The sequence below is a fragment of the Dermacentor albipictus genome, chromosome 7 (genome assembly GCF_038994185.2).
Source record: "Dermacentor albipictus isolate Rhodes 1998 colony chromosome 7, USDA_Dalb.pri_finalv2, whole genome shotgun sequence".
NCBI classification, from domain to species: Eukaryota; Metazoa; Arthropoda; class Arachnida; order Ixodida; family Ixodidae; genus Dermacentor; species Dermacentor albipictus.
Window position 1 is genome coordinate 48455617 of NC_091827.1, and position 24818 is coordinate 48480434.

General features: G+C 43.8%; 2 protein-coding genes across 2 annotated transcripts in view; one reads left to right on the forward strand and one right to left on the reverse strand.

Moving 5' to 3' along the window:
• mus81 (mus81 structure-specific endonuclease subunit) lies at nucleotides 1–24760 on the reverse strand. Its single transcript, XM_070522215.1, has 12 exons — nucleotides 24427–24760; nucleotides 21526–21598; nucleotides 20147–20478; nucleotides 18180–18272; nucleotides 16895–16983; nucleotides 12547–12771; nucleotides 10013–10220; nucleotides 8267–8383; nucleotides 5578–5751; nucleotides 5104–5207; nucleotides 3219–3287; nucleotides 1–305 (listed from the first exon to the last, which is right to left on the reverse strand). Exons 1-12 carry the CDS (start codon nucleotides 24568–24570, stop codon nucleotides 239–241), a joined length of 1695 nt encoding a protein of 564 aa, XP_070378316.1. The 5' UTR covers nucleotides 24571–24760; the 3' UTR covers nucleotides 1–238.
• Nucleotides 23028–24818, forward strand: part of LOC139047980 (actin maturation protease) — an 11821-nt gene continuing 10030 nt past the window's right edge. The window contains exon 1 of the mRNA XM_070522217.1: nucleotides 23028–23047. The gene's annotated coding sequence lies outside the window, so the exon portion shown is untranslated. The remainder of the gene's footprint in view (nucleotides 23048–24818) is intronic.

Genomic DNA, 24818 nt, shown 5'->3' on the forward strand with positions numbered 1-24818 from the left:
TTCAGCGAACAAAAACTTTTATTTTGGGCATTTCTCTCGAAAATGACCAACGACAACAAGGTGCAGGGGTCAGAATTGAGACAAGAATTCTGCTCAGTTGTCAATTTGACGCTGATGTGCTTGTGCTGACGATGGAAGAAGGGGCAGTTAGGAGCCATCGCTAGTCTCATGACACATAAATATATATAATCTTCTCTATATTTTCTTTCAGCGGCCACTGTGATGCACTGTCCTTCCGTCATTGCAACGGCTGAACACTTCCGTACAATGCCAACAGCTTCTCATGCAAGGCTTTGCCAGTGATCCTGCATAGAAAAGAGCAGCCTCAAGTCAAGCAACAACATGTGACAAAGGTAATCAAACTTTTATCATCACCTCCATTATCAGCCTACTCCGTCTTATGCCCGCAAGGTTTATTGATTTCACTGCTCCATCTAAGCCGCTGTTGCCCTCAACCAGTCAACTGGCGTAGTGTTTGAAGCTTTATTATACTGAACAACTTGTAATGAAACAAATCTAGTGTGAGTTACCTAATTAGAGATTTGTTTAGTTGTATTATATAAATATGTTAATCCTTAAAGGGACACTAAAGGGAAACAATAAATCAGTTTAGACTAACAAAGCATTGTTTGAGAACCCTGCAGGCAGTCATTTCAAGAAAATAGTTTGAATATTAGACGAGAAAATGAAGGTCAAAGTATCAGTATTTGAATTTCGTGCCGAAACGCCAGCGCCGGTACGTCAGTGTGACGTCAGGGATTCCAAAGTTTGTTTTCGCATTTGGGCCGCGTTGGCTGAATAAAGGTTCCCGAAACTTGGCATGTTTAATATTTGGTTCCTTTAGAACACAACGTACTCAATCTGTACAGCTATATATAATTAGTAGGCCCTAGAAGATGCCATCAAAATCCATGATGTCACAGCCCCCAGGTGCGTGAACTTAAGTAGGCGTCGCCACCCGTGTTTCGTTCTTGCGCTTTTTCTGGCTTACCAAACGTCTTATCGTTGTAAGAGTGGTGTTCTTGGTGTTGTAGAACGGTGATTTACTGATGCAGAAGAAATCACTTTTCACTTTAGTGTCCCCTTAAAGTACTTAATCATTATTGGTAAAGTAATCCAGTCATCACTATGCCAGTGATTTCCTTTTTCCCAAAATACAGACCAAGCTACAGCTGTCAGACATTGCAGTTCCTTGGTGCTAAAACATGGATCATATAAATCTAAACATAACATTAAATTGTCATTAACAGACATTAGTTATCCTTTTAAACAGAGAAACGTTTGTTCACTACTGACATAACTCTTTCTTTATTGCTGTGTGCCCGTCTCACTCAGTGCTTCTTTGGAAGCCCTGTGACGCATCCTAAATAAATAAACAAAATAAATAAAAATATTAACTACAATCACCTTATAAGTGCCACAGAAGTTTTGCGTTGTTCTGCCTATTTGTGCAAGAAGTCAGGGGAGCCAATGGGGCTTAATGTTTTTCTTTTTTTTATAGTGAAAACCACATGAATCCCAGGAAAGCACAAAGGAAATGAACTGTATTTTTCAAATTGAAATGAACAAATTTTGAGGCAAAATAAAAGAGAAAGAAAACAGAGCTTGCCGCCTGCGGGAGCTGAACCCACAACCTCCCCAAGGCAGGTGCAATGCTCTAAACCGAATGAGCTACACCGGCACCTGTCTTCCGATTCCCTTTCTTAGGCAGGTGTAATATACGCGCTCAGCCTGGCCCCGGCAATGCCGGCCACCATGTCCTTTGCTTCTTAGTCCTCTTCTGCTGTTTCCTTGCTGCCATTTATACACATGCATCACGGAATGTTTTACTGGGCGCTTTGACAAATTGTGTAGGTTCCTGAGAACTTTCTTTTGCGTATCAGGTCAGTCGTGCAACTAACTTTTTGCGGGACGGTGTCTACAAGTTTACACACCGAGCTAACACCACATACCAGTCACTGCTAGCAAAAACAATTGTGCAGAATTTTTTTTTTTCGTGCGTCTTAGGACACCACTTACTTAGACTGCTTCTTCAAAATTCGTTATTATGTGCAGTTATTATGTTAGAAAAAAAGAAGTCCTGAAAGACAGATGTCTGAGCGCTTTCAGGAGGTGCTAGCATGTTGCCATGCAATGGGTTCTCTTATTAAGTTATTATTATCATTTTTATGTTAATGATTTATACAGATATATTTCTAAATGGGCTCGGTGTTTTTCATTAAGCGCAGTGCACAAGAAACAGCCAATCTCCAGTACCTGGAATGGTGCTCAGAGTTCAGAGTTGACATTTGTGGAAACAACAGGATTTGTGCAGAACATCCGATACAAAATTCAAGGTCGATTCAGGAACTTCCAGGTTGCTGAAGGCCAAGATTTAAGGAGGCCGAAACAAACATAAGTCATACACATAAACTGACAAAAATATTCAGATCTCATTCTGAGTTGCAATTCTTTACAGCTAAGCAGTCACTGAATTGCACATACACTTCAAGCTCTTCAGATGGCTTTTCAAAGTTGACTTTCCCACCGTAACAATGTCAATTGCCTTTTGGAACATCACACACTTTGCTCAGTGAGGATTAGCAATGTCAGGCTTCATCCAAAGATACCTGTCACAGTAAAGCCAACTGGCTGAAAGCTACTTTATCTCCTTGAGGCATTTGTAGAGCCCAGGCTCTAAAAAATAAAACTGGGATGACTGCAATGTAAACCAAGTAGCAAAACAACAAAAATGATGGCAATGGCGATTTAAACAAGCCTTCAGCAGTGGCTATGGACATGTCACAGTGCAATTGCTTGGCGACCTCTCAAAAAGGGATATACTATAGAGGATATAGAGAGATATAGGTTGACCGATATCATGGACAACCTGACAGAGTCCATGGTATCACACCGTTGCGGAGTTTGTTACTTTAAATGTTCAGAAGTCGCCTCCAACCGCGGTTTTGAAGGAAATCAACAAGCTTTATGGGTGTTTGAATCTGTTTTTCCAAATTCAAGGGTTTTCCAGGAGAGAACCTGAGAGAATAACATGCGTCATGACATTGAAAATGTCTTGTCCAGACTGGTGTCACAATGATGCCAAATATGCAAACAAAGCAACAGAACCAAGTCTCAAGGTCACAAAATTAGTGTTTCAAATGACTACATAAACTTCCAAGTTTCTATACTCCCAGTAGTAAGCTACAGAAGGGCAGCCATATGAGCGACTTCCTTACCCACAGTCTTTCAGGAATGCTGTATTGCCGCGAGGGTCGGAGGCAGCTCTCTCAAATGCTTCGAACAACCTGGATAAAATGGTGAAAGCCACAACACAGTCAGACACTAGGACACTAACCCTCACGACTTCACAGTTATCACAAGTGTCATTACAAATTATGGTTACAGCACCAAGGAAGATGAAGACAAATAAAATGTCTTGTTCGTGCAGCGCAATGACAATTATCCGTCCAGTGCATTTCATGCTTATGTCTTCGTTTTCCTTAGCGGTGTAACCATGTTTCGTAATGGCAACAACCAACTACCCCAGCTTCCAGCAATATATGATCGAACCCACTTATAACGAATTTGAAGCGCCAAGAATATCCCATTGTTATAAGTTATAATCGATAATTGTTACAACAGGGTTGTACGAATAAAGCTGAGGGTACAAATGTTCAAACATTTTTTATTAGACAGAAGGAAGTACGGCCAAACCCACTTATGCTTAGCATTGCTGGTTTTAGCAATACTCGGATTTGACAATGAGCTGCTGCTCTGTGAACTTTTGTGTGTGCTCTATGGTAAAACAAACTGCTTACTACAATGCCCCCACAATGCATTATTGGCGGTAACAATGCTATCTGGCTACTCGGCGTATGCGCCGAAAGAAAGAAGAATGCGAAATCCTCAAAGAAAACAAAAAGAAACAGTCGCTTCGCCAAACCCGCCTTTATTCCGTGCACCCTGCATGGCACGCCTTCATCGCATCGCATTGCGGGCCTTGCATGCTCCTCTCCTGTCTCGCTTCCACTTTTTCGACGTCGGTGAGAGGTTGAAAAGGAGATGGGGGAGTGGCACGCGAGGTCAGCGACGCGATGCAACAAAGAAGCGCGGCACAAAGGCGGGTGCGGCGAAGCGACTGCTTCTTTTTATTTTCTTTGAGGATTCTGCTTTCTTTTTTCTTCCAGTGCCCACACCAAGCAGCCAGATTTAATTGCGACAACCGATAATGCAGCGTGGGAGCGTCGTAGTAACCGGTTAATTTTACCATATAACACGTACAAAAGTTCACAGTGCATTGGCTGCTCATTGTTTCATCCGATATGTTGTTAAAATGGGTGTCGTTATAAGTGGGTTCAGCTAGTATTAGTACTGAAGTGGCACAATTACAAAAGCGGTACAATTTCCTGCCGCGAGATGGTGCTATGGCAAGATGCGAGCATTTTTAGAAGATCGGTCGGCCACTGTTTGTAAAAAACATGGTAAGCTGCACATCACACAGCTTGGTAAAAGACACACCCAAGGATGTTTCCAAGGGTGCTCTGACAACATTTCATGAAACTTGCGAAATGTGTCAATTACAGAACATCTCCTTGTAAATCCTTCTAACACAAAAATTCCAAATGCAAATAGCATAAATGGAGTTATTGGCAGTTGGCTACTTCCCTTGCAACCCCCACCATGAATGCTTTCCCCCTCCTTTTTGTTGGCCATACTGCACTAGAAGCTGTGCTAACATGGAATGATGCCTCATACTCTGCTCATCTTTGTGCTGAGCTTTGGTATCTGCATGGCCTCTAAGATTGGCTTGTTGCAAAACTTGATCTCGGAGGTCTTAGTAGTGTTGGCATAACTGCCATTCTCTGCTACAAGATGGTGCCAAAGACCTCGCTGCGATACGATTTCTTCAGTTTTTGCTTCAACCAGAGGCACTGCTTGGTTGCGACAGCTGAAGAAGAAACTGCAACCGACTGCGTGAAAAGCCTGGGAAGTGTGCCAACATCTTTTTTTCCTGTTTATGTGTTTGTGCAATTGGCGTCTAGGAGGTGCGCCTGACTACCGCAACATCTGTCATTACTATATTAGGTGCAGCATGAGACTCGGAAACATGCAACAACTGACCTTATAGGTGTTGGGTACTTTTCCACTAGTGGCATCACCCTGTCGAGAGACAGACCCTTGACTTGAAGGAGATTTAGGGCCAGCATCTCACGTACTTGAAGGCCCTGCAGGCAGAAGCAAATAAAGGAAGAAAAAAAAGAAAGAAAGAAAGAAAGGTTTAGAGAAACAGGTTAGCATGCATACGAATCAGCCCAGACTACTTCTTTTATTAAAGCACTTTAGTACAGTTACTATTAGAACTTGCAGCACGCATCCAATCAGAAGTTTTAAGATATATGCAACCAATTTTAAATAGCATTTTTATCATACTAGTACAATAATTTTCAAGAAGTGCTTTTGCTTTTCATGCACTACTATAATGATGTGTGGACAGAGCACCTGAAGAGACTAACAGATCAGCATAAGATTATGAAGGTTGCAAAACGCAGAGTTCCCCAAATCGGGGCTCAACACTACCGAATGGAATTTCCTTACTCGGCTCTTTACACCCCCGGCATTGAAGTCCTCCCAGGTGGGCTTCCCTTCGAGGAACTCGGCCGACGATGTGGCCGAGGCCTTCTTGGTCTGCAGGTGGCATGTGGTGATGCCCAGGAAGCAGGCTGTGTCTCTGGGGTCGCGCGTCCACTTGATCAGGAAACCGTCCGACACCTGAAGGAAGCACGTAACGCAGAGGGTATTTTGGCGAAGGCTGTCTCGCATTAAAGGGGCACTAAAGGGAAAAAAAATATTTCATCTACATTACTAAGTTCCCCTTCTATATAAAAAATAAAAAAAAAAGAATAAAGCACTTTTACGTGAGAAGAGGCGTTGTAAGTCCAAAATAAATTGATTACTATACTCCCCTATGCGAAAGTTCAGCACAGCTGTACATGTGTTTTCATTTCGCTATATATTGGCTGGCATGGACACTTGTCTCGTGACGCATGTTGAAAATGAAGCAAAGCGTGGTGCGACTGCCTCGCTAATTGGGAGATCGCGAGAGGCAGTGCATGGGTGATGAGTGGGTGTGTTTCACAACGGCTGCCCCAGACAGACCTTTGTTCAAGCAGCGCTTTGTTTCCATATACAGCTGAACCCTGTTATATCGAACTCTCCAAAAAACCACTATCAGTTCGATATAGGGCATAATTCGATATAAGCCTGCTGAAGAATTAGACGTTGTAAAAGCACATACCATTTATAATACTTTATTGATGAAACTAGCTTGGTTTCGCATGAAATAGTCCTGTAGCTTCTTCCGCTTGGGCACCTTCACTGCCTGCGACAGCACGCACTTCTCGACAACGTCTAAAGAGTCGGGAGCAGCTGAAGCCGCAACATTCCACATTTGCGCAGAAGCGGCGGACTAGTGCGAGTGCACCAATCACCTAGGAGGATATGGGCAAAGGATCGTAGTTGCTTTCCTCATTGTGCCCATTTTCACACGTGTTTGGCACGATGTCAGCAATGTAATCTTTGTTTTTGGGCTCTCCCGTGGTTGCGACACCATCATCCGCACTCACAAACTTGTCGACTGTTGATCCGTCAATGGCTTCCGGAAATTGTGACAGCTCGCTCCAAACTTCGGCGACACCGGCGATGGCTTCGTCGCACTCATAGGCATTTTCATATGGGCACGCGGAAGCTGGCACGTCTGAAGCAGTTTCAGATGAACCACTTGTACACGGCCGTGCATATGCATTATGCACCACGGGTACTAGGTTGTTTGTCTGCTCTAGCCCTAATCTTCCCCTTATTCTTCATGATCGTGCTGAGAGTGCACCTCGGAATCCTGTACAATGTGGCGACATCCGACTTTTACCGCGTTAGACTCGATTTAATTTCGAGCTTCACGGCGAAAAGCGAACTCAGTGCGCTTCACATTAGCCATTATGGCAACACTGAGGGAGAAGGCCCACAATGCACAAACACAATGAATGAGAAAAGCAGCGAGGTAACTTGGACTTCCACCATCGTGCATGACGAGTGCATAAGAGCCTCTGATTGGCTGTCTCAGTAAGCGCTGTGAGTGGGCCAGGACTCATTTCTTGCAGGGGGGTGTCGCCGACTTGCCCGACGCAGCGTGGTCATGGTAGGGAGAGCGGGTGGATGGAGCTGTGCCGCTGGGCTAAACCACTTTTGAGATGTGCCGGTGGATTTCCCTGCTGCCGCGAGGGAATGCCAACTTCCAGGGGCACTTTCACGCCACTTGATATTTAATATATCGGAAGTCACTGCTATTTTTTGTCCGATGAAAGCGTGATTTTTTGCTATATGTACTCATAGTAACTATACCGTGCTCAGAAATTGTTCGATAAACAGGATAATTTGATGTAAACGGGTTCAATATCGTCGCGTTCGACTGTATGGTATCGGTGGTGCCATGGTGCATAGAAGTGTGCTCTACTCTGGTGCCATCTCGTAGCAATCGTTGTCGCAAAGCCTGTCTTGAACAGCACTACGCTTTTCTTCTCATGCTTTCGCCACACCCTCCACTTACGCTTTCCACCTCGATTTCTCTTCGCCATTGCCATCATTCATCTGCTTGGTTAGTCAGTCAAGTCAAGTTAGGACAGTCAAATCACATTAAGCCATGCAGCTGAAAGCATTTGAAATCATGTGGCTTGTCTCATTCTAAATGCTACCTAATTATTGACGTCATGATAGCATTGCAGACATGAAAAGAACTTTAGGTTTACTTGACTTTTTGGCATGTTGTAAATGTTCTTGGCTCCACTTTTTTCACAGAATAGTACACAATTATAACCCAGTTTTGAAAGACACAATTTTCTTTCGTCCCACATATATTTCACATAGGTCAGACTATAGTTTGAAAGGTGAAGTATCAGCCTGCTGCACGAATCTGCTCAGCCACTCTCGTATCCCTAGGACACACACAGACTAGAACCGCCTTCCTGCCTTCATTGCTCACACCACAGATTTAAAAAGAACCTTGAGGCTGTCGTGTGTCATGCCTTTTGCTAGCTTTCACTGCCTACGTATATTGTATTTCATTTGACCACTCCTCTCTCTGGGTCTTCAGCGTATTTGAATTAACTAAGTAACGAAAATAAATAATCAAATAGATATTTTTTTGTTACTGCTCATGTCCGGGGTGACCTGTAGAAGTGTCGACAAGCGGAGAGGCCTTTCAAAATGAGAGAACATGGAATGCAGCCTCCACCTGCGTGTTGAGAATGCCCTGTTCTAAGGCGGCGTCGGAGATGCAGGAAGTGGACCTTCCGCCCGTTTCCTCGATGAGGTAGACCAGAGGCTTGATACCCGATGCCACGAGTCGCACCTGTACAGAGCATATTCGTGCCTATTAATTTATTAAACACAGCAGGCCTAAAGGGCCAAACAGAAGGGGGCTAAAGACGATGTACAGTAGAACCTCGTTATTACAAAGTCACATGTGACACAGAAATGCAAAATTTACTCATGCAAGGTCCCGTGTCTTATAAGGTGCAAAATTTGGGAAAAGAAAGTTTCACAAAGTGTCAACTACACACCTGTGTGCTGGTTAATTTCCACGAGCTCACTAGATGGCCCTAGTTACTGTCCTGCCGACGATGGGATAATCATCATCATCCCTACCGCCATGTTCTGTAGTATCGCACTGCGAGGATGCAGTGCCCTTTAACAGTATAGGCTGCGCTGTGCTGCATTGTTGTAGCTGCTGGTTTGCTGTGCTTTATAAACATTAGCGACGCATGCTTTTGGACGCGTTTCCCCGCAGGGCATGTGAATAAGGTTCCACTGCAAGTAGTGCGTGCTAGAATTTTGAAAGTGTGGTGTGCACTTTCATTTGATACCACTGGCGAGAGCTTCAAGGAAATGCCAAGCTTTGGAAGAGTTCCAGTGATGTGATCTCCTCAAGCAATGACAGCTGTGAGAGCTGTGAAGATGACTGAATAAAAGTGTTCACAGATAGTCACCAGTGGTTACATTACAGTGCATAGCAGTCTGAGTGCAGCTTGAGGCTTCAATGAGTAGCTATTAGCCTGCCTTGTGTAACAGCCACACCCCATAAAAAAAAGTGCATTGGCCACTGTACTTAATTGCATAAAAGGTCGAATTTCGATATAACATATTTTTGAAATAATTAAGAAAAGTGCCACCAGTTTTACCGACTTTGTTATGTCGAGGTTTACCTGTGTCACGGCAGCTGGAGAAAAGAAAGGTGCGGCCTGCCGCGTGCATCGAAAACGCTGTCATCCGCCGCAACACCACCAGTCGGAGGACTTTGACGTGAAGTGTGGCTTCACGGCAGCGCACGCTGCACAGCCGTGAAGCCACAACTCAAGGCAAAACTCGCAAGTAACTAGCACCCTGCTTCACTGTTTGAGTTGTTGAGTTTTTGATGTGGCTTGTACGCGCAAAAATAGAGTAAGTGCCTCAAACTGCTGAACACACCTTAGTACAATTGTACCACACACTGTAACTTCAATGGTATACCTTCTTATACACAAGATTTGGCGATATAATATTTCGTGATTTGTTTTCATTTGGAGACCAATTTCAAATGCTCAGGTGTGTATTACTATCAGGCCTGCCTTCCAACGGTGAAAAACTGGAAGCTGTGCTAACATTGCCGCCACGTCTAAAATTGCAGCAAGCTCACGTGCATTTAGGAATGAGACGCGTTGTCAAGCTACAAGTGAAGATGAACGCATAGATCAAAAGCTCCAAAGAAGGTGGCCAATGTGAATCGAAAACTGTGATTATGTCTTTCTGATTTCATTCTATAGTGAAAAGTACCATAATGTTCCAGCTCGCCCAAAAATAATGTTCTCTCTTTCTCTCTCTCTCTATATTTTTTTTTTCATTTCAGTGCCAGTTAATTTCCTGCTGTGCACATATTGCGCTGAGATCCGACAGTAAGAGTTTGATAGATCCAGGGCAGGCATGGCTGCTTTTCTGTCTTCACCTTCTGCTCGTGGAAGCGGCCGTCCATGATACTCTTTGCCAGGTCGTCGGTTCGCTTCCTCTCCACCAGGGGTCCAAGTACCCACTCACGCCGTCCGTGTACACCCCCCTCTGACCGGCACACCCAAGCAAAGTCCCCCACATTGAGTCTCCGAACTTCATGAGGGATGTCCAATGCCCGCAGTTCACGCAAGAACCGCTCCTGTGAACTGCAGAGAAAAAAAAAATTCCCAAAACAGAAAATTTAGCGGATGATCGTCAAAATCAAGCAGTAGCTTCCTCATTGATCTGTGCCAGTGCATATTCAAGTATTTCTTTCCCTTAGCGGGAAAGGAACACTTAAAGACGCATTGGCAACACCACTAAATGAGCTAGACAGGAAAAATGTCAATGTTCTGGCCGCTAGTAAAAACAACAACAAAAAAAGCTTATTTCCTGTTTAACTGTTTCTGCGACTGCTCATATATGTACAATCGTACACTGTCATGTGCATACTGTGTGATTGTCTTTGTAACTACACATACGTATAACAGTACTGTACGATTGTTTTTATAAGCATTTTATATACTTGCATAACCATACTATAATGCAACTGTCATATCATCGCTGTTGCACAGGTGGCTATAGAGCTTAGTCAAGCGGTGCAGGGGCAACATTTCAAGCAAATTCTTTGGCTCTTCAGCCATTTTCCTGGCTGGCTGGTGGTCGATGGCTGGGCTCGGTAAGGAAAATGTTCGTTCTTTTTCTCTCTCGTTTGCTTGTCCAGGCTATTTGTTTACAATGACTATCATCATTGATGGTTCTTGCGAAATTTTCTCTCTCTGGTCACCTCTTCTTGCAGTAATGTTGTCTTGTTTATGGACAAAATAAAATTTGTGTGGCTGATTGATGTGCTGAGATACACAGCTGGGACACCTACCGAACAGCTCTAGTAAGTTAACATATGAGGCACGCGACTGCTGTCACGAGTGGTGATACCAGAGTGCGCCCGTCAAGTGGTCTTCAGCCTCTCCAACCGCTGAGACAAGGGACCCGCTCTCATTTCTATACAATTTTTTTTCCTACACCTGTAGTTAAGCCATCAGATATATTTCATATACACACGTGTACACACGTGCACAAACATACATCCGGAACACCATGCTGACACTGTGGCTGTGGTTTGGAGTGTCCATGCAATCACGTCACTATAAAAAAGATGGGGAAACAACATCTGTGGCTTTCTGATCCCTTTAAAACTCAATTACAGTGAACAGCAATATGATATTCACAATATTTCTACGGGCAATGTAAGCCAAGTCACCCACCCATCGTTCAAAAGTCAACGCTCCAAGCTACAGAAAACTCCTTAGGTTGTGTCAGTATGCACAGATTCTTCTCCTTCGATCCTACATGTTTCGTATTGCTTCTTGCAGCAAGTGGCCACCACTGGTGATAACGAAGGCATGGCATCATGCCAGCCAATGACAAGGGGCAAAAATCATTACATAACATGGTCCCTGCCCACGTTAATGTTATCACCATCAATCAAAACAGGAACGGGAAGACAAGGAGGCATACAGGCTAATCACAACTTCAGCGAATGGCCTAGAAGAAATTATATGCTATGGTTGTAAACTAAGAATTAGTGAACTACTGAAACATATTTTCAATGTTGTAGAGACTTTACCACAAACTTGACACACAAGAGGATGACACTTAACAAGCACAGGAGGTTGAGAAACAGTTATAAGACATTTTAACTTGATGCTAAGATCGGTCTTTTAAAGTACTGAACCTGGCGTCATGGACACTATCATGTGGTAAAGACAAAGAACGAAGCTTGACCATGTCATTTATAGCAATGAGGCTAGGTACAATGACATTGCTTATAAGAAAATAAACAGGAGTTATGTGTGCATTTATCCTGGCTACGCTCATATGTGGTAGCCGCAGCAGCTACAGGAATGTAGCGAGCCAGCGTATCAAGGTGTCATGACACATTCCCCTACTGGATACCAATCAGAACTGGTCAATAAAAAAAGAGGTATGAGCTATTAAGATAAAATATATGGGATACTCTAAAGCCTGTCAGTATTTCTTTTTTTCTAGTGTTTAGAGGGTTTGTACCTTCATTTAATGTAAAAACAAGGTCAAGTTGAAAATGTAATGTTGATACTCCTTTACCTCTGCGATGCCCATATTCCTCATTAAGAAATTCTTAGCCATAGAGGAACAGCTGTAAAAAAAAAAGTGGAGTGCTATTAGAATGAACTAATTATGATGACCTAATTGCATAAAAGTTAATTAATTAGTAATTGGTTTGTCGAACTATCCACGAGGGAAAGTTTGCACCAGTGTATCAGGTGTCATTACAGGATCAGAGTTACTAGGCTAAAATCAGAATGGGCTTAAATTAGAATTCGGAGGTACCAAACTTGGGGTAGCACACGATAAACTGGGTACTACAAGGTCAAATACCTCCCTGAAATGGTTGCTGCAAAGGAGCGCAAACCCCCTTGAAGACCAACACATAATATCGATTGCCATTCTTACACAGCTGTCGTTTCGCTGCAGTCAACGAGCAGAACAATGCGTAAGGAATCCAGAGGTGGAGGTGGGGGTAACGTTACAGCAGGGAAGCCATTTGACGCATCCTCGTCTGACAAAGACGACGTGAACATTCCATCGCTGTTAAGGGCCTGCGATGCTGAGCCGGGTGGTGTACCTGGGGCTATCAGCCGGCAGGCCAGCTCTTCGCCATCGTCTGTGAGGCTGAACCTACAAAAAAGAATGACTCACATATACTAGTAGCTTAAGTAGCGTGTAGGACCAGGCTAGTCAGTATTCCAACGGCGAGCTTCTAACATACAAGACGATAAACATAAACACCGAAGGCTCGAGACAAATGACAGGAACTATACTTCCAACTAACTTTTATCGTGGAGTACAGTTAACCCTCATTATGATAAAATCATTTTGTTCAGAACACTGCTTTAGCTAAATTTGTAATGGCCTTGACGGCAGCATACACGCATTTTATGCCTCTGTTGGGCAGGTAAATTTAGTATGACACTGAAGAAGTGTACTTTGCCCTTATTGTGCCATTTATAGGCTTGTCACGTGGAAAGATTTAGTAACACTCACTGTGAATAGATGGAACTAGGCCTGTAAATTATAGCTCACTGTGCAATGCATGTAAAAGCGAGTATGGCCGCTGAGCTGCATCGAAGCAAGTAGTCTCAATAGTAATAACAGTGCTTAAAAAAAAAGAAAAAGAAAAAAGAAAGGGGGGAAGAAGGGAACACTTTTCAGGGTCGGAAATATTCTTAAAACTCAATTTCTTGTGATTTCAAATGTTATAAGCATCCCCATGCTTATCTGCAATCAAGAGTGCCAGCTTTCCTCTGCTTCTCTTGGATACAATGCTCTCTTGTCTTGGCTTGGCTATGCTAAGGTGGCAGCAATAAATTATGCTACTTAAGTCAAAATGCACACCGAATATTGCTCTTAACTTCTTGACTGTAACACCGTGTTATATTGCAAATATTCCCCAAAATGAGAAACATATAATGTGTCTACTGATTCGCACACTGACGCTGCCCTCCAATTTTAAATGATACTTTCTGTTTTTCTGTGGCAGCATGCTGCCAAAGTGTCAGAAAGTACCTCTGGTCAAAGTGACACTAAGCTTCCCTTTGTAAGTGGGATATTAGACTGATTATTTGAAGTGGAGCGGACTCCACTTAGTGCAATGTGGAAAGCGGGAAATCAGCGCAGGTCCACCTGGTGCAAGCATGCCTGGTGACCCCTTGCATGTCTTTGCATCAAACTGAGCATGTAAAACGCACTGCGAAGGCCGCTACGGCATTTGGTGCCAGGTCGTCGAGGCTGACTGCACCGTGTGATGATAACCAACCGGCGAGGCATCTGCACACGGGCATCAGCGGAATTCAAGCACTGTAATTGCATAACTGCAATGCTTTATGGCCACTGTATAAATATATTATATAAGGTGCTTCATGCGCTATTCCATGCAGGCATATTGTTCCTAAGGTGGTGAGGTTGCCCCTCAAGGCACGTCTGTGTGGCTTTTTTTCCCTTATCCACCTCCATTTACCACTCCTCTGTATGTGTGTGGGTAATGGAAATCAATAAATCAAATCAAATGAAACATCGTCATCATCAAGCATGGTTTTGTTTTAGTAAACATTTTAGAAGCTCACGCGCTGTTGGCGGACGTGCCCCGCCTTACCACGGCTCTTTTAGGGCCTCTATGCTTTAGGAGAAGTACTGCTTAAGGCTGGGCAACATGAAACGAACTCACAATGACCATCACGAGGCCGAGCCACGCCGATTGTTCGCTGCCTTGGGCTACATGGTGCGAAAAACAGGCAGATTCTCTCACTCGTTCGCCGCGTAGTTGTCTGTGTTGCCAGACGTGAACGTGTTTTTGTAAAACAAAAAGAAAAATTATAAAATTGGTTTTGATTCCATGAGTTGTTGTTAATTAATTTCCAAGCTATTAGAAAGAAGTTTCAAATATGTGTTTACAAACGATTTGAACTATTTCCGTGCGCTCTACTGAAAGTCAGAGAGAGATCGCACCATACGATGCCTGGCCAGCGCGCCTCACACAGTTGCCACATTCGTCAGCGAAGTTCGCGGGGCAGATTTTTTTCTGGTCAAGCCAGATCAACAGTGGGCATTAAATTTTCTGACGTCGGGCACTCTCCGCTGCGCAAAGTTTGCCACTTTGACGCCACCTTCTCGCTCTGTGTAGCCCGGTCTTTATGGCGAAGTTCATTTGCTGTCCTGATTACTGCATTATAATGATGCTTCACTGTACATGTTATTTATACATAAACACAACATAAGAATGCGAAACAAATGAAAAAGCAAACAGGAGGCGACAACTGCGTCAAAAGTGCTTTGGAGATGGTACAGGCTATGTGCTGGAATTAATCAGCTGTCACCAGCATGTACGAAGCCAAGAAAATGATCAAGTTCAGCAACAAGCGAGTGACATTAAGGCCTTTACTGCTTGCCAAATAAAGGGCAATAAAGTGTATGTGTTCTGCCTTTGAATACTGGACTAAAATTTCAAGCGGGGTCCATGGGAGATTTTGTGAAAAGAACTTCCCAAGGCTTTTAAAGACACCCAAAGCCATGGCAGATATGGCGGGTCTTTAATTATATTTGGAGTGGTTAGCCTGGCTATATTGTGCCTTGCATGCTGTTGTTGATAATTAGGCTGACACAAGAAAGCACGATAAAAAACAGAAGTAGCAAAGAAATGCCATATAAGTGGGAAGAAAAAAGCTGACAAATACATTCATTACAAGAAGGAAATGAAAACACATTCTCAGAACAAACAGAGAGATGCTAATGGAATAAATTCTACAAGACTTAGCTCCCACCTGTTTCATTCAAATAAAGATAATATACTATAGTAACCAGTGAAGCACAAGGATGCTGTCCACTAAACCCAAAAACCAAAGAATATCTTGCAGTTTGGGATGTATAGTATGGTCCACAGTAAAAGTCAATGTACACTTAGCTTTCTGTGTTTTATATTTTACAGGGTGAGAGACTATAGCTGAGGCAAGCTTATGGCTACTCGCTGAAGCCTCAAACTCCACTCAGATAGCTATGTAGAATACAGTTAAAGCTCTAATAAAAAACTTCAATATAACAAAATTCTCCACATAACAAAGTGTATATCTTTTTAGTTTTCATAAACTTTTGTTCCTAGAACGCCATGTACTTTCATCCTCAATATAATAAAATGTGTTTAAACGTGATTTCAATCCTATAAACAAATTTCACTGCGACCGCAAAGGAATACCAAGGCGATAAATGCTTATCGACACGAGTAGACATAGAGCAGACACGAAAGTGTTGCAGGCTTCGCTGTGTGTTCCCAATGTGAAGATATTGTAGACATGGCATGTAAACGTATTTTTGGTCACAGACTCTCAAATTCGATAAAATCGATATTTCTTTCATTGAAATTAGTTTTCTTTCGATGGGCCTATAATTTGGAAAATCTTATGGCCCCTTCCGAGTGAGAAAAATAAATTGGCGACTGTACTTAGTTGCATAAAAGGTCAAATTTCAATATAACTAAACTTCGATGTAATCAAGTAAAGTGCCATTTTTAATGAGTTTGTTATATTGAGCTGTACTAATGCAACGACTGACAGCTAACTAAGAACGCTTTAGTTCAATAATCGTGGCTGCTTCCACTGCCCTCATCATTTAACAAGCTTGCCTCATTGGTGCCCTCCCAAAGCTAGTCTTCTTTCGTGACGTCCATACTATTTGAGATTCTCATCACTTTGAACCTCTTGATGACGATGCAATCACTTGAAGATTGAAGGCCGCAGGATGCACCAGCAGGTCCTTCCCGCTCACAACAACAGAATGTGACCAAAAGTTCAGTGCAGCTAAAAATCGTGCTGCAGCACAGTCGATACTGCTGAAGCATGCTGGATCTACACTTGTACATGGTGGTAATGGTGCATCGTTGGCAAAACAGTAACTAGTCCCCTCTACAGTAACGACTCGCAGAAATTAACCAGCATGTAGGTAATGTGCACCTTGACGCTGAGTGAAATTCTTTTCATTCCCTAAATTTTTGTTCTCCAAAGTGGAGGCGTAGGCCTCACATGAGTTTTCGTTTTGGTGCTCTGGGATAAACGGCATTCAGGTATGTGCGACATGACTTGCAATGAAAAAGAAATCTTGAGATAAAGACAAAGAAATGCCACCTCATGGCAATTGCCTAGCGTGAGAAGCTAAAGCTACATTCTGAACTTATACTAGTAACACTAGCGTCTTCAAATTCCCCAAAGCTGCCCGGCTGCTCACAAGCAAATATCCAAGACCATATCCTCCTCACCTTGCCGGACAACCTTGCTTGGTTACGAGTCCTTTCTTGATCAGGGTCGCCATGCAGCTCCAAGCCGTGTAGTGGGTGTCTGGCAGGGGCTGCGAAATGCAAATGTACTGCCTCTCAAAACGAGTGGAAGTTCGAGAAATACTTCAATCTATAAAAACATGGACACATACTCAGTATATCGTTTACGAGATCAGCACTCTCTTACCACCAACCTTATCAGTACCCGAGTTCTCTAGTCACAGATTCACAGCAGTTTCAAAATTCAGCTTCTAACTATAGGTGTGCCCAGGTACCTTTCTGTGAAGGGGGAAGTTGGTGCGCCATCACTTAATGACAACATGGAACTTGTCATCGCACATCACCTGCTAAAATGTATTTGAAGTGGCTACCCTGACTGAAAAAAGAAGCGCACTGATTGAAAATACTGTTTGCCCTTAGCATACAGTGCATGCCTAGATCTTATTTCACTGTTGTGCTCAAAATTGGCTTTCTATAACTAGTTTTGTTATCCACACGTGATGCAACAGTGAGCAGTAAATAGCCAAGCAGTTAACATTAAAATTTGAAAACATTTTGCGGACACAGCATTGTAATAGGGAAGAGGGAATAGCCCGCATCAAAAAAAAAAAAACTGCCAAGCGCACCTGTTGAAGGATACATGTGCATGCTTTAACAATGGTTTACCATTACACACAACGCACATGTGGTAGAAGAACTGGAAACACCACAAACTGCCAAGCAACATTTTAGATCATAGTGACTTCGTCAGCGACTTTACTGTTGTCAATTTCGCCAGCTACAGGAACATGTCTGAAATAAACTTGGCCTAAGCTGGTACTTCTCTGGTATCCTTTCACAGTCAGATGACTTTCAAGGGTATGGTCAAAGACCTACAAAAAAAAATCTTTTCCATGGAAGTTCAGAGCTGGAAGACCAGCTTTGGGCCATCCGGCAAGCTGACGATGCCGCCCGAGTCCAAGGACTTTGATCCGTCACCTGAGGCCATCACAACCAAAACTGCCGGACCATTCTTTTCAATAAATAAAGTTCAGTTTCTTTTCCACGGAAGATATTTATTTTTCGTAAAACTTGATGCAAATGTTAGTAAAATTGTAGATAGAACAAGGCCGAATTCTTAAACTTCATTGAAAATTCTTAAGAGTTGGCAGGCACTGCATTGCCCAACTGTTCTAAAAAGTCACATGACGTATTGCTTGCAAGTGGTTTTCCGCATGCAGGCAGGGTCATGTTGACAATGTCGGCCGGCAAGCCTGCGCGTGCTCACCTGCGTGAAGGATGCATCGCAGAGAGGCTGTGCTGCGACAATGAGGTCGGATTTGCTCATCCAGTCATGGCTGCTTGCCCCTGCCCAGGTAGCCTGTGCAAAGCATGAGCGTCATGACGCCGTTATAATTAGTGACTATGACAAATCCACGAGAAGCAGATCGTAGACAGGATCTTAGTAGACCGTGGTCTATTAGTTCATTCCTAAAGCAGGGTGCCAGGTGGTTCGTGCAAAGTTATACAGTAGTACATGTTCTATTGGTTCACAAGTGGAAACGCGGCCCAGTGTATGCAAAACAAACATAGCCTACAGACATGGCTCAATGGCAGCTTATATCACACCCTTCTCTCTTGCATCTAAGATGCCCGTTTGAACTCCATGCTTTGAATAGACAAGCGTGACAACGTTTTCCCCCATCTCCTCGCAGGCCTTGAGGCCATCCTGTCAATAAAGACATTTTTACTGCTACGGTAGAACCTCGTTGATATGATCCTGTTTCATATGATTTCTCGGTGCGAGTGTCCGCGATCAAGAACACGAAAAATTACCTAATACACTTACGTTTCCTTTTTTACCAGTTATATTACGTTCCTGGACAATACAATCTTCTGACTCCAACGTTCAGTGTATCACCAAACTGTGATTGTGTGATACGCTTTCTGGCTGCTAGATCCCACATGAATAAGACAAGGCACAAGGCTCGCACGATCGAGAGCACCCACCAAGGAAGCTTCCTGTTATACGTATGTGAAAAAGCTGGCACACACTCAGTTTCTTACGGTATTGCCAGCAACATTACTGCGATACGCGTCTTTACCTATCTGTTTCACAGAATGCATGGTGTAGCGCCCTTGGAAGCGTACTAAACGCTTTTGATAAGTGATAATCCAAACGAGCCACTGTTCCTTACTGCAGGCGGCACAAAGTGGGCATCATATTCCACTCTTGTGGCATCACATTCCGGCTTCGCCACCAGCTCAATTTCGTTTCGGCTTCCTCTCGCCACTCTAAAACGCTACGGGACAGGAAAACAGCGAAGCGCATCTTGTGCCACAATGCTTCTTGATGAGCGGGCACATCACAACATCCCGCCAAAGTGCCCCACCCGAAGCTGCCTGGCACTTGCTGAATTAGAGGGGTGCCAACGCAATCTTACTGGCAAAAATGATGATGCACGCCCTGGGCCACTCGTGCCCCAACAGCTTGGCGGATGTTGGCATCTCATGCTGCAATGATATGCGCAATGATTCGCCTTATGTAGATGTCGCTGAATCTGTCAAATCGTTTAGTAACTTTTGATCGTAAATTTTCCCGGTTAGTACATTCTTCTCGCACATTTCTTTTTCCAAAACATATGAACGAGGTTCTCCTGTAATACTAGAATGACATACCCTGTCTGAACACTTTATACTGACAAAAATAGCACATTGGCCCCAAAAGCTTAGGGGACACAGGTTCTGCGATAGGAGTCTCTACCCTGCTAAGGCATGGCACTTTTAATTTAATGGATCACTGCATAGGTCGCAAAAACTGCTACCAATGAAAACTTTGAATTCAAGGATATGTGCCCACAGGCATCACGGGAATTCAGCCTTTTCACAAATCCAGTGCCTCATAAACTTTTGTGGCCAGGTGTACGTGGAATTTTCCAGAAAAAAGCCCTTATTTCAATGTGGATTCTGCTAAAGAAATAAGAAATATTTATGTCAATGACCCGAGTTGTTTGTGGTTTTATCGAGTTGTGTTACAAAAGCCAAAAATGAGAAATGTACGAGAACGCTAGCCATGTACTTATGGTTTAAGCTTTTGTAATTAGGGCTATGTTAATGCAGCCAGTGTGACATTTTTGGTAGATGATGAATTCAGTTGCTGCAACGTCTGCGCCATATCGAAGAATCAGTTACTCTGTGAAAACGAAGAGCAGATTTACATGACTTGCTAATTATGCTTGAAGTTGTCCATTTCACCTTGAGCTGCAGTCTTCTCTGGCCCAGGATCAAGAGTATTGCGTGCGCCCCGCTCCGCGGCAGCGGAATGTACTGCCGTGGCCCCCTTTTTTTGGTGGGTGGGCCAGCGTCGCCAGCTTTCTTGCGTTTCGTCTTGCCTGCAGGGGCCCGTTCTCCGCCACTGGAGGTGGTTGCGCCGCTCGCGTCGTCCTGGCTAGCCGACGCATGCGAGTCGTCACCGTTGTCCGACAGGTCCATCAGCACTGGCGCAGAGTCGGAGGCCGGGCACCAGCCGGGGTTCTCTTGTCGATGCTCTTCCAGCTTTTTGTCGAGCATATTGCAAAGCTTGTCGCCTGCGGGAGAATGGATGAGATTGTTCTCAGCTTACACTAGCTTCAAGAGGACTGCTTCTTGGCCTAATTGGTATTTGATGAAAGACATTATTTGCCACAAATGGGACATGCACACACACAAAGGAAGACACATTGAGAATGGCAACGCTAGCAGACTAGCTTAGCAGAGGGATGGCTGCAGAGTGCATTATGCAAAAGCAAAAATTTATGTTGCCGTGTGTTTTGAACTGCTCGCTCTCTCTCCAATATTTTTCACCTTTTTATGTAGCCTGCTAGCTGTCACAGATTCTTTTCTTAATTTGGCTTCAGTTACATAGAGTCTGCATTGGGTCTGGTGGTCTAAGTCGCACATTGTCCTTGTTTCTTTCTTTCATTTTATTTATTCTGAGTGTCAGTTGGCGACGCAGTTAAGAGCGGTTAAACACAAGCCATTAATTCAGATTGAAGAACAGAACACAAATGCTTGGGCAACACTGATTTAAACATGTAAAGCTAAGTAAAGGAAATAATGGAGGTTGGCATGTATTTCCAATCCTCGCTTGTTCTCGACATCCAACAGTAACATCCAACAGGTGATTGAAGCAAGGTGAGGTCCAAGTGGGAGGACTGAAAAGAAGGTGTCGTATGCTATAATTAGTGTTGTATGTGTTGTGAAGTGCGCACAGGTGAGAAATATCTTGACACCATAAAAGGTCAAGGTAATGTGTTTCCTTCATATCAGAAACACTAGAAAGAAAGAAGAGTAATTAGACAGAATGAAGCATTTGGTGGTCTTCAGACAATGCTTCCTTGTCACAGGTTGAGAGAGATCATGCCAATAGCATTTAAACAGCTTCATAGAGGCAACTAGAGTGTCAAAGAAGTAGTCACTTGACTCTCATGAATGCATAAAACAGCTACTCAGATTGTCAATGTATAGCAAAAAAAAACAAGAAAAAAAAAAGAAAGCCATTTCAGACCTTCTGTGGCAGTTTCAGAAACTCGTTGCAGCAGAAGCGGAAGCGAGCCATTTTGTTAAAATGATTAGAGGTGAAAGACACTGCTCACCAAAGTACTCCAAAATCTTCGCCTCTTTGCCGCTCTTCAGCACCAGGGGGTATTTCTTGAGTGATTTTAGTGCCTGCAGGTGCAACAACCATAAATTTTTCTTGCACATACAATGCCTCCCTTCGCTAATTGTAAGCAATCTAAGAGCAGCTGCATGCAAGGAGCCCATGTTTCTGAAGTTCTGCCAAGAAAACTGGAAAGTGAAAGAGTGTTGAACACTGCAACGTTGTGGTAAGTGATGCACGGCACAATCTGCTCAACAGGTGGTAGCACAGTTCTTAATGTTGGGCAAATTGCTCATGCCCACAAGAGAGGGAGAGAGAAAACAATGATACAGCGTTGAAAAAAGAAAAAAAAGGGTTAGTTTGCAAAGCCATATTTGAAGACGTCACAACCAGGAACCTAAATGTGTTGCTTTCATGAATGACACGAGTGCTATACAAGAATAGTAACACAGCTTTGTGGCTGTTGGGAAAGGAAACTCTCTCTCGCGGCCATGTGAGCACGAATTAGTTGTGATATGTAGTCAATGACAAGCCAAGAATGCAGGAAAAATTGGCCATGACACTTTTTCTCCAGCAAAGTGAGGCGTTCTTACCTGCCAACTTCTGAAAAGTCCTGCTTACACGACACTGAGGAGGGGCAGATGTCATAGCATACTCTGTTTTTTATATATACTTTGGCCTAAGCCCACACCTTCTGCGGGATACATGGTCACTTTATTAATAATTTAACAATCATTCAAGATTTACCTTTATAGCCCATTGTGGAGTGGGAAGGGTAAAGAACAAAGGAATGTTGGGATGGGTGGTCCAGGGCCATTGTACAGGTGTTTAAGTATATGGCAGGCTCTGTTGGCAGTAGAGTTGTATTATCCTCAACAGACTACTTGTGTCCACTTGCAGGACAAAGGCCTCTTCCAGCAATCTCTAATTACACCTGTCCTGCGCCAGCTGACACTATATTGTGCCTGCAAATTTTCTGACTTGATCACACCACCTGGCTCACTGCTCTTCCCTTCCCCTTGGTACATATTCTGTATATCTAACTGACCACCGGTTATCTCTCCTGTGCATTAGATATCCTGGCCAGCTCCATATCTTCCCTCTTAATGTCAACTAGAATCTCGGCTACCCCCATGTTTGCTCTCCAATCGACATCACTGTCTCCTAACGTTACACCTATCATTTTTCCTTCCATCGCGTTCTGTAGAGTCCTCTACATCAGAAGAGTTACTGTATCGCTTCTGCGGGGAGCATATGCAGTAACATTGAATTCCATATATGGCATCTTTTGCTGCTACAAGAGGGTGGCGCAGGTACAATGTAATTTTTTTTTGTATGCACTTGTTTTCGCAATCTTGCACCACCTCATGTTTCGAACCCACTTATTATAATTTTTTTTTTTGCAGGCACTTCTTTTTATAAAATCGTAGAAAGAAACGAGACTTGCAAGCTTTGTGGGAAGTTTCGGAGAGTTGGTGGCTATGGGAGTGTCACAGCAGGAGACAGCCTGAGAACAGGTGAGATTGGGAGACATGGATACAAAGGATAGGGAGACTGGGTGGCTCGCACACACATGCACCTCGTGAGGGGCACTTCTCGCTGCATTCTTTACCCATCACTGACAATCAAGGCATACTGTGCTGTGTGCAATGGACATAAAATTCAAGCATGTGAGGGCAACACCACCGGCTCTCAGGGAATGCAAGCATCGTTATGTTGTTCTATGCAGAGAAACCAGCAAGATGGCCCTCAGACGCACGGGGCCACAGTGGGTGTATTTCCACCTAGATGGATTCTTACCGTCAACCCTCTACGATATACATTTCTCAATGAGTTTCATAATGCTTGCTTTGTGTAGATGTCTTTTTCGTGGCACAACATCATCACGCCGACCACAGCGAAGGCCATGTGGCGATTTGCACCTTTGGGGATGACTCCTCCTACAGACATTACATGAGGGCTGTGATTTGGAGAGACATCTGCCATCAGTTGTAACCTGGTAACGGTTCAGTTGTCCTTTTACCTGCTTTGCTTGCGAGAAGTTTGGGGTTTTAAATGTCGTAGTGGCTATGCGCCCCTGCAAAACATTGGTCGCGAACTAGTAAACTACATTTACAGACGCAGATAAAGCTATTGCAAGACCGCTAGCAATTATTTCTTCTGCATCAGTAAATTACCTTTCTACAACACTAAAAACACCATTCTCCCCACAATAAGACACTTGGTAAGCCAGAAAAAGCACAGAAACGAAAGACCGGTGGCGACGCCTGCTTGAGGTTCCCGCAACTGGTCGCTGTGACGTCATGGATTTTGATGGCGTCTTCTAGGGCCTACTTACTTATACAGCAGTACAGATTGACTACATTGTGTTCTAAAGGAACGAAACATTAAACATAGCAAGTTTCGGGGACCTTTACTGAGCCAACGCGGCCCAAATGCGAAAACATACTTTGGAGTCCCTGACCTCGCACTGACGTACCGGCGTCGGGGTTTCGGTGCAAAATTCAAGTACTGATACTTCGATCTTAATTTTCTCATCTAATAATCAAACTGTTATTTTGAAATGACTGCCTGCGCGGTTTTCAAACAATCCTTTATTAGTCGAAACTGATTTCTTGTTTCGCTTTGGTGTCCTTTTAAGCAATGCTCCGCAGCCGCACTCATTCGGTCGCGGAAGTGATCTCATCGGTTAGTGCCAATCGCTTCAGCAGCTATTGCGAACGATGCGAGATCTACTAAGCGTCGTGACAGCCGATTCAGCTTGGACGTTTCTTGCATTTCGAAATATCACACGCATGCACGAGTGATCTGTGACCGGGAACTAATATAATCGGGAGGTGTGCTGGATGGAATGCCGATGGGTTTCGCTAAACACCAAAGTTGTAGCAAACCTTACCCTGCCGTAGACGTGCTGGAGCTTGCTGTTGCTGGCGACGGCGCCCTCCTTCCACTCCTGAAGCCATTTCGTGAAGAGGGGATTAGGATCGGGGTCTTTCTTCGTGATGCGCCGAAGTTTTGTCACCGTCGCAGCTTTCGCCATGGAGCTCGGTCGCTGAACGCGTACGAAAGCAAACGAGACAACCCGGATCCCTTGAACCGGTAAAGTGGAATACGCTGCAACTTTGCTCTAAGGCGAGCGGACCTCCTCAGCGATCCATTCTTTCAGGAGGCTTTTTCAAAAACCGACGCTTGCTAAAGCTGCAACCGCACGTTGGTAACGACGGCACACAAGTTCACGGTTTATTTTTACGCGGCATTTCACTGGCTTGATTTGACTTGTCCAATTTT